General features: G+C 44.0%; 1 protein-coding gene across 2 annotated transcripts in view; it reads left to right on the forward strand.

Annotated features, from left to right (window-relative positions):
• Positions 1 to 8,893, forward strand: part of SLC6A1 (solute carrier family 6 member 1) — a 64,507-nt gene extending 55,614 nt beyond the window's left edge. For both annotated transcript variants that reach the window (XM_056501536.1, XM_056501537.1), the window contains exons 12-15: positions 450 to 552; positions 1,795 to 1,895; positions 4,822 to 4,989; positions 6,374 to 8,893. In XM_056501536.1, the coding sequence (XP_056357511.1) occupies positions 450 to 552; positions 1,795 to 1,895; positions 4,822 to 4,989; positions 6,374 to 6,478 (477 nt within the window). In that variant the 3' untranslated portion in view covers positions 6,479 to 8,893. The remainder of the gene's footprint in view (positions 1 to 449; positions 553 to 1,794; positions 1,896 to 4,821; positions 4,990 to 6,373) is intronic.
• Positions 8,894 to 9,104: the final 211 nt, after the last annotated feature.

Below are 9,104 nucleotides of genomic sequence, written 5' to 3' on the forward strand. Positions count from 1 at the left end.
CCCTGGGGGGCTTTGTCTGCCCCAAATGTACCTGAAGGCTTTTCAATAAATAGAACTGCTTTTATTGCCTTAATTCTGTCTTACCTCTGTTTTTAGATAGTCCCAAAAAGGCATCACCTCTGTGTCCCCTGCAGGGCTCAGGGGACAGCAACATGCACATCCTCACACTCTTACAGCCCAAAAAGTGGCAGCTGGAGATGTTGACTCTGCAAACTATTTGAGGGAAATGATTAATGATTCAATTATGATTAAAAGAGAAAAAAGGAAAATTAAACTTTTCCATTTATACAGCAGCAATCTTAATTTTGTCAGGATTCACCTCAAGCCTTAAAATAATTTATTGTTGAATTTACAATAATAGGCCCCTAGCCTATCCACCACTGTTAGCTTGTATCTTACATTTTGAAGCTGGATTTGCTCCATCTTTAATATTTTCTTCTCTGCTTTAGGGTGGAATCTATGTGTTTAAGCTTTTTGACTACTACTCTGCCAGTGGAATGAGTCTCTTGTTCCTTGTATTCTTTGAGTGCATCTCGATATCCTGGTGCTATGGTAAGCAGCCTGCTTGTGTTTTTTCCCTGGCTTTACACACCCCAAGGATAATTCACCCTCTGATCCCTGCTTGAGTGTGCTGGGGGTGGAACTGAAAGTGGTTTTGGTTTCTGTGGATATAATTCAGAGCTGGCTTGTGGAAGGTGCTGCTGCCTTTTAAACATCTTACCCAGAGGCCTGGGAGCTGTGAAGTGTTCCAGGAATATTCACAAGGTGATGTTTCATCTCTTTTCCTGTCCCACTCCCTTGGAAAGCCTGGATCCTCAGAGGTGTTGGGTACATACTGCCTCAGGGCTCTTGGGATTTATAATATTTCAATTTTACAGAAATTCTCTCCCTCCAGGGTCCTTGGTCAGTTAGGGAATAATCACCTTGAAATCTCCTGAAGCTTGGACTGGCAGATTCTGCCTCCAAGGATTGATGGATCTGTGGGATATTGTCACAGAGTATTTTTGACCTCAGAGCTGTGTCAGCTCCCTTCCTCACCTGGGCACTCCAGCTGCTCCAGAGCTGGAGAACTGGAGCCTTCCAGCTGGATTTAAGTGGGCCTGGGAGGATGGAACAGCATCTGACAGGGGAGAGGCACTGCTGGTGAAACCAGCAAATGGAAAAATACACCAAAATTATCCCAGAATATTCTGAGCTGGGAGGGACCCAGGAGCTTAAGTGGATGGTCCACACAGGGCTTGAGCCACACCTTGGAACTGTCAGCCCCAGGCTCTGCCCATGAAGAAATCAAAGCCATAAATATGTGACAGACCCAGCTTTTTGAGCAGCGGTAGCAGGAGGGTGTCTCTGGTTTCAGATCCTGCATGGTGTGTGCTGGAACAAAGCTGGTTCATGCTGGGATGGGTTGGGGGTTCTCATAATTGTAAAATAGCCCTAAATGTCTCATTCTAATGAGGTAAAATCATTCTTTTACCTCATTCTTCGAGGTAAAATCAATCCAGGGTGTTTCTTGCATCTGACCTCCCCATGTACAACTTCCTCATTTTTTGTGGGAATAAGTTTGCTGGTCTCTGTTTAATTAATTATGATGTGGAAGAGTGAGGACAGGTGATTTTTGGTGCTTTTGAGCTTGCACACTTTTTTTTTCTCATCCAGAGGAAAAGTTATCTTGAGATCTTTGTAGAGCTTCCAAATGTAACCATAATTTATGGCAATATCTCTCAGAACCCTTGAGCTTCCAGTCAGCTCCACTACCTGATGTGTTTCTGTGCTGTCTCTTATTTCCATATCCAGGTGTTAACAGATTTTATGACAACATCCAAGAGATGGTGGGATACAGACCCTGCATCTGGTGGAAGCTCTGCTGGTCCTTCTTCACTCCTATCATTGTGGCAGTAAGGAACAAACTTTTATTCTCTGGTGGAAAGGATGTAAATTAATGGCCTGGGTGCTGCAGCCTTGTCATTGCCACCCCCAAAAAGAGAAGCCAAGATTTTTATTAGGCCTCTGGAAATGGATTGGCAGAGTTAGAAAACTGTGAGGAACAACTTTTGACCTTTTTAATTATTTTTGTTTTCTATTCTAAAATAGAATTTAGCAATCTAAAATCTAAATTTTCCACGTACACAAAAATACCAACATTCTGCAAACTGAGTTCCTCCACAGGCACTTCTGGTGACAGAGCAGGGTTCTAAACTTCTGTTCTTCCCTCATGGGATTCTGTGGCATATATTAATTATTTTATATTGCTTTGCTGTGGGTTTTGTGGCAAACCCTGCAAGGAATCTGTACTGGAAACCACAGGACAGCCTTTTCCTGATTCTAAACTTCACCCAGCTAATCCCACTCAGCACCTTGTGAAGTAATAAGCAAAGAAATGTAAATTTACAGCACATACACTGAACCCAGCTGTAATGTAACAAACTAATCAAGGAGCCACTATCCCACAAGAGCCAGCATTTAACCAGAGGAAAGCAAATGAGGAGCACTAAAGAGACACAGAAATGTGTTCACCTTGAGGGTTCCTCCAGTCATCCCTTCCCAGATCAAGCAGATTGTATTTGTGTAGAAACAAGCATTCAGAAAGGCACAAGAAATACATTTTATTTTAGTGGCACAGGAGGAAGATGGCCAGAATTGTAAAAGTGGCCAGATTTGCCAAGTCCTCAGCAGAATGTGCTGCCCAGCCCAGCTCAGAGCAGGGATAAAAATCTGCCTCTCATCCTGCTCTGGGACTCTGTCCTGCACAAGGGCTCAGCTCCTGGTTCACTTCAGCAGCTTTTCCTGCCTGGTTTAGACTTTTGAGACAGGCCAGGATGGGAGTTTTCCTGGGAGTAGCCTGTGGAATTCCATGTCTGCAGGGCATCACTGGAGAGCATCCCAAAAACACTGCATGGGTGCTGCTGCTCAGGAATACCTGCCCAGGGAATACCTGCTCAGGAATACCTGCTCAGGGAATACCTGCTCAGGGAATACCTGCCCAGGGAATACCTGCCCAGGGAATACCTGCTCAGGAATACCTGCTCAGGGAATACCTGCTCAGGGAATACCTGCTCAGGGAATACCTGCTCAGGGAATACCTGCTCAGGAATACCTGCTCAGGGAATACCTGCTCAGGGAATACCTGCTCAGGGAATACCTGCTCAGGGAATACCTGCTCAGGAATACCTGCTCAGGGAATACCTGCTCAGGGAATACCTGCTCAGGAATATCTGCTCAGGAATATCTGCTCAGGAATACCTGCCCAGGGAATACCTGCCCAGGGAATACCTGCTCAGGGAATACCTGCCCAGGGAATACCTGCTCAGGAATACCTGCTCAGGGAATATCTGCTCAGGGAATACCTGCTCAGGAATACCTGCCCAGGAATACCTGCCCAGGGAATACCTGCTCAGGAATATCTGCTCAGGAATACCTGCTCAGGAATACCTGCCCAGGGAATACCTGCTCAGGGAATACCTGCTCAGGAATATCTGCTCAGGGAATACCTGCTCAGGGAATACCTGCTCAGGAAAACCTGCACAGGGAATACCTGCTCAGGGAATACCTGCCCAGGGAATACCTGCTCAGGGAATACCTGCCCAGGGAATACCTGCTCAGGGAATACCTGCCCAGGGAATACCTGCTCAGGAATACCTGCTCAGGAATACCTGCTCAGGAATACCTGCTCAGGAATATCTGCTCAGGGAATACCTGCTCAGGGAATACCTGCTCAGGGAATACCTGCTCAGGAATACCTGCTCAGGAATATCTGCTCAGGGAATACCTGCTCAGGAATACCTGCTCAGGGAATACCTGCTCAGGAATACCTGCCCAGGGAATACCTGCTCAGGGAATATCTGCTCAGGGAATACCTGCCCAGGGAATACCTGCTCAGGGAATACCTGCTCAGGGAATACCTGCTCAGGGAATACCTGCTCAGGAATATCTGCTCAGGAATACCTGCCCAGGGAATACCTGCTCAGGGAATACCTGCTCAGGAATATCTGCTCAGGAATACCTGCCCAGGGAATACCTGCTCAGGGAATATCTGCTCAGGGAATACCTGCTCAGGAATACCTGCCCAGGAATACCTGCCCAGGGAATACCTGCTCAGGAATATCTGCTCAGGGAATACCTGCTCAGGAATATCTGCTCAGGGAATACCTGCTCAGGAATATCTGCTCAGGAATACCTGCCCAGGGAATACCTGCTCAGGAATATCTGCTCAGGGAATACCTGCTCAGGGAATACCTGCTCAGGGAATATCTGCCCAGGGAATACCTGCTCAGGAATACCTGCTCAGGAATACCTGCCCAGGGAATACCTGCTCAGGAATACCTGCTCAGGAATACCTGCTCAGGAATACCTGCTCAGGGAATACCTGCCCAGGGAATACCTGCCCAGGGAATACCTGCTCAGGGAATATCTGCTCAGGGAATACCTGCTCAGGAATATCTGCTCAGGAATACCTGCCCAGGAATACCTGCTCAGGGAATACCTGCTCAGGGAATACCTGCTCAGGGAATACCTGCCCAGGGAATACCTGCCCAGGGAATACCTGCTCAGGGAATACCTGCTCAGGAAAACCTGCACAGGGAATACCTGCCCACGGATATTCCCTGCTGTCCCCAGCTGCCCCCTTCCCTCTGGCTGTGTGCAGGTTAGCCAAGGAATTTCCCACAGAAATCCAGAGCACACCTGGATTAGCTGCGGTGCAGGTTTATATGTGAAAATACAGCGTTCACCTGGGACCTTCACTTTGGGGAAGCTTCCCCAAAACTCTTGAAGCCAGAGCAGCGTGGGAATCTCAGGCAAACCCCCTCCCTTCTGCTTTTGCAGGGAGTGTTCATCTTCAGTGCTGTGCAGATGACCCCCCTGACCATGGGGAGCTACGTGTTCCCAAAGTGGGGCCAGGGGGTCGGCTGGTTCATGGCCCTGTCCTCTATGGTGCTGATCCCTGGCTACATGGCATACATGTTCCTGACCCTGAAAGGCTCCCTAAAGCAGGTAAGTCTGCCTGTCCCCACCCCCCTGTGCAATCAAAGATTCCTTTCTGGCATCTATTTCCCCCTCAGTCGTTTTGCTCTGAGCTAAAAAAGAAAAATATCATGAAAGCGCTGACCAAAAGACATGAGAGTGTCTGAGCACAATTCCCCACCTTCCACAGGGTCCTTATCTGCTCTGGCAGCTCCTCACACCTAGAAAACAGTTTGCAAGACATGGGAATTTGTCCTGATTAATGTGAGGCACGTGGCCATGGATCAGGCAGGGGATGCTCTGGGGAGCTGGGATCAAAATCAAGGACTGATCCACACAGCTCTGGGTCTGCAGGAATCTGCTCAGTGACCCTGTTCTGCATCTCCCTGCTGGCCCCAAAGCTTCAGCTCCTGCCTTTTTTCTCCTTGCTCTCAGCCTCTCCCTGATTGCTTATCCCATTTTTTAAAAGGAGGTAACACTCTCATGGAAAAGACACTGATTTTTTTTTCAGTCAGTTTTTGTTTCAGTCGGTTTTTATTTCAGTCAGTTTCTATTTCAATCAGTTCTGAGACCCTCAGAGGTGTTCTGCTAAAGCAGTGGGAAATATTGACCACATTATTGCCCCTCACACTGTTCAGAAACCACCTGCAATCACCACACCTCATTTTTTTAATTGGGGTGTATCCTCAGTTTTCCCTCTCCACTCCTCCTGTACATCACAGCCAGCTCTCCAGCCCGACTCTGTGATTGTGGGAACCAAAGACTGTCAAAAGGAATTTATCAGAACTTCTGGAATATTCTAAAAGCAGCTGACAGAGCCATCTTTGCAGAGGGCTGGATGATCTTGAGCAGAATTGACGAGTGATGTCTCATGAAATACTCGGATCTTGATCCAAATATTTGTCTTCAGCAAATTTTGAAGGACTCTGAGGCTTCAGAGAAGTCTGCAAAAAAATATCTGGGGTTTTTTTGGTTTTGTTTTTTTTTTTTTTTTCTCCTGCTTCCTGTTCTTAGCTCTTACATTTTGAATAGATTTCCCTTGGACTCATGGAAACTCCTAGGTGCAAAAGAACTGTTGACATAAAATACAGCAGGGTTGTATTTGAGAGACCATGGTAAAAGTTCCTCACCTCAGACTTATTGAGGATTAGGGTCTCATTTTTGAAAGTATTGACAAGTGATTATTAAGTGATTATTAAGTGATTATTAAGTGATGGGTGGAGCCTGCACCAGTGAGAGGCTCTGAGGAGCCAAAATGGGATTTCTTTTGAGATAAAAACATACAAATGGCTCACTGCTGGTCCCTGGGAAGATAGGCAGCTGCAAAGAATTGTCTTAAAATATTAAAAAAAAAAAAACAAAAAAGGTTAGAAAGTTTTTGGCTGCCTCACATTTATTGTTGTCCTTTGAACAGCGCATCCAAGTGATGATTCAGCCCAGTGAAGACATCACCCACCCTGAGAATGGGCCAGACCAGGCCCAACAGAGCAACTCTGCCAACAAAGAAGCCTACATCTAAACTCCTCTCTCCTCCAAGAACCGCTCCTCCTCCAGAAAAACAAAAAAATACGGTTGAGTATGACCACAAATTCACGTCTGAGAATATAATTACCTACCTCTAGTGGCAAAAAAATAATAAAATAAAATAAAATAAAAATACACATTAAAAAAAAAAAAAAAGAAGGGGAAAAAAAAAAAAAAAAAGGAAAAAAAGCACCAAGGTCACGTCCACTCCGAGGGAATCGCCGTGGGTTGGATCCGGCGTGGCGAGCTCAGATGTTTGACAGTGTTCTTGTGTCCTCCAGCAACCCACAGACTGTTCATGTTTTTATCCTTTCACAATGGTAGTTGCATACCTTGGAATTTGTAAATTGATGTGCCAGGACCTTTTTAATCTACCTTTTAGCACGACTATTTGAAGTTTTGTGCTGCTGATTTTTAGTAGTTGATCGCTATTTCTTACCGCTGAATCCCAAGACTGTTATTTCTGACTTTGCAGGAGTAAAATTCAGTTTGGAGTTGTTTTGTACAAAAAAAAAAAAAAAAGGGAGTATTTTGTAAACAAGTGATTTCCAGTGCAAAAGTCTGCCCTTAAAATTTGTTCCAGCTGAGGCCATTTGAGGGGGGAAGAGACTCTTCCTTCAATTAGCAGCAGGCACAGCCTTTATAAACATTCCTAGTGCAAAAATTGAGTTGTTTGTGGCAGAGCAGCCCAGGCCAAACACACTGGCCCTGCTCAGCCTTTCAGGGTGACTTTCAAACAAGGTCATACATTTATTTAAAAATACTTATCTTGCTTCTTATAAAAAGAAGTTATCTTTGTGAAGCAATGTTAGAGGCAGGAATACAACTTTTAACTTTTTTAGCAGAGTAATAGCCAAGAGCTCTTAAAGATTCCCAGGAGTAAAACACAAAGTTATTTGCCATTTGGGCTCAGACTCCCTGAGCTTTTATCATGCTGTTATCACTCTACAATTACTGCACTGCCACCAAAATAGAAACCAAAACACTGGCTAAAAGATCCAACTTCTCCTTGCAAGCTCCAGTTTAGGGCTCGATTGATCCTGCTACAGAACTTTGCCCGTTCCCCATCACAAGCCACCCATGGCCAGCACTTTGAGAGCAGTGGGATTTCCATTTCCAGGGCCTGAGGGCACGAGCAGAGCTCTTTGATGCCACAGCTGTGGGGTCCAGAGAGCCCAGCCAGCCCCTGGAAGTTTTCCCTGTGTGGGGAATGCAGCGGGAGCCCCGCTTGGCATTTCTCATTTGGCAGCTATAAGACAGGCATGGAGGCTTTTTCTTTTTTTTCTTTTTCTTTTTTTTTTTTTTTTTTTTCTTTTTTTTTGGGAGGGTGATGTTTGATTGTAAATGACTGTGACAGAACTGTGCAATGAAAACATGCTTTTCAGCAAACTTTTTTTTTTTTTTTTTTTTTTTTGTGCACCGTACAATGTTAGATAGCACAATTTATGTAGAACTACTACGTGGAAAACAAAAAAACAAAAAAACATGTTACCTGTGAATGTTGGGTTTTTCGTTGTTCTCGTCTGAAGGTGACAAACATGTTCTTGCAATAAGGTATTATTCTCAGAATGTCAAGCACATTATGTAGAAATAATATATATATATAATACACATGTATTTCAAACTACATCCTAAACTCTCAGAGTATGTTGGATAGGTTCTAAACTGTTTCATACCTAGGTCAAATGTAAAATACTACGAGATCTAAGCTCCATCCTAAACGGCCATAGCTGAGATGCAAACGTCCTGTAAGTCTTTGGGATTTAGAGGAACCCCCACATCCTACAGACATCACACATGATACATCATACTTGTGAATTTCATTAGACTAAGGATAAAAAACTCCAACTTTCTCTTTATTGTTTAATGTAACCGAGTCCCATGTTGTTCTAAGAAAAATGCAGTATTTAATGTTTGATTGTAAACAATTATGACAGATGTTTGACAGACCTGCTCTTTAGCAAAAAGCTGTACAAACGTTATCACATAGCACAAACTAGTGTTGTAGAACTACTGTGTGTAAACTGTGAATAGCTGTATCTTTTTTGTAGTACTTGCCCTGAAAAAGAAAGATTATTGTATGATCATATATGCTTTTTGCAATAAGGAAATATCCAAACACCAAGCAAATCTATCTCTATATAAAAATATATATGTAATATATACATATTCAAAAATATATACAGAGCCTGTTTAAAAGAGTACAGTATTATTTAGTAAATTGCAACCTGTTCTATGGACCAAATGTAAAATATTTATAAATTAAGATGCATTTTAAATGTCTATAAACGGTGTCATAATTAAAGCACGATTGTTATGTAAGTTTCCAAGAGTTTAGAGGAAAAAGAATAAAGGTTATATTATACATTAAATTCAGAATTTTTGCAGTCTTTTGTTGGCAAGCTGTGCTACTTTCAAGCTCCAAATGTGCCATTTATATTAAAAACATCCTTTAAACACCGAAACGCTGTATCCCACTTGTGATGTGTGTAATTAATCCACGCCATTCCCACGGTGTAATTAGCCAGTGCATGCATTATCCAGGGAGCTGAAGAGGTGACAGCTCATAGCCCTTCCTGGCACCCTGCTGCTTTCATTCTGCTGCAGGAAGATGGCAGAGC

Source organism: Oenanthe melanoleuca, chromosome 12 (genome assembly GCF_029582105.1).
Source record: "Oenanthe melanoleuca isolate GR-GAL-2019-014 chromosome 12, OMel1.0, whole genome shotgun sequence".
Taxonomy (NCBI): domain Eukaryota; kingdom Metazoa; phylum Chordata; class Aves; order Passeriformes; family Muscicapidae; genus Oenanthe; species Oenanthe melanoleuca.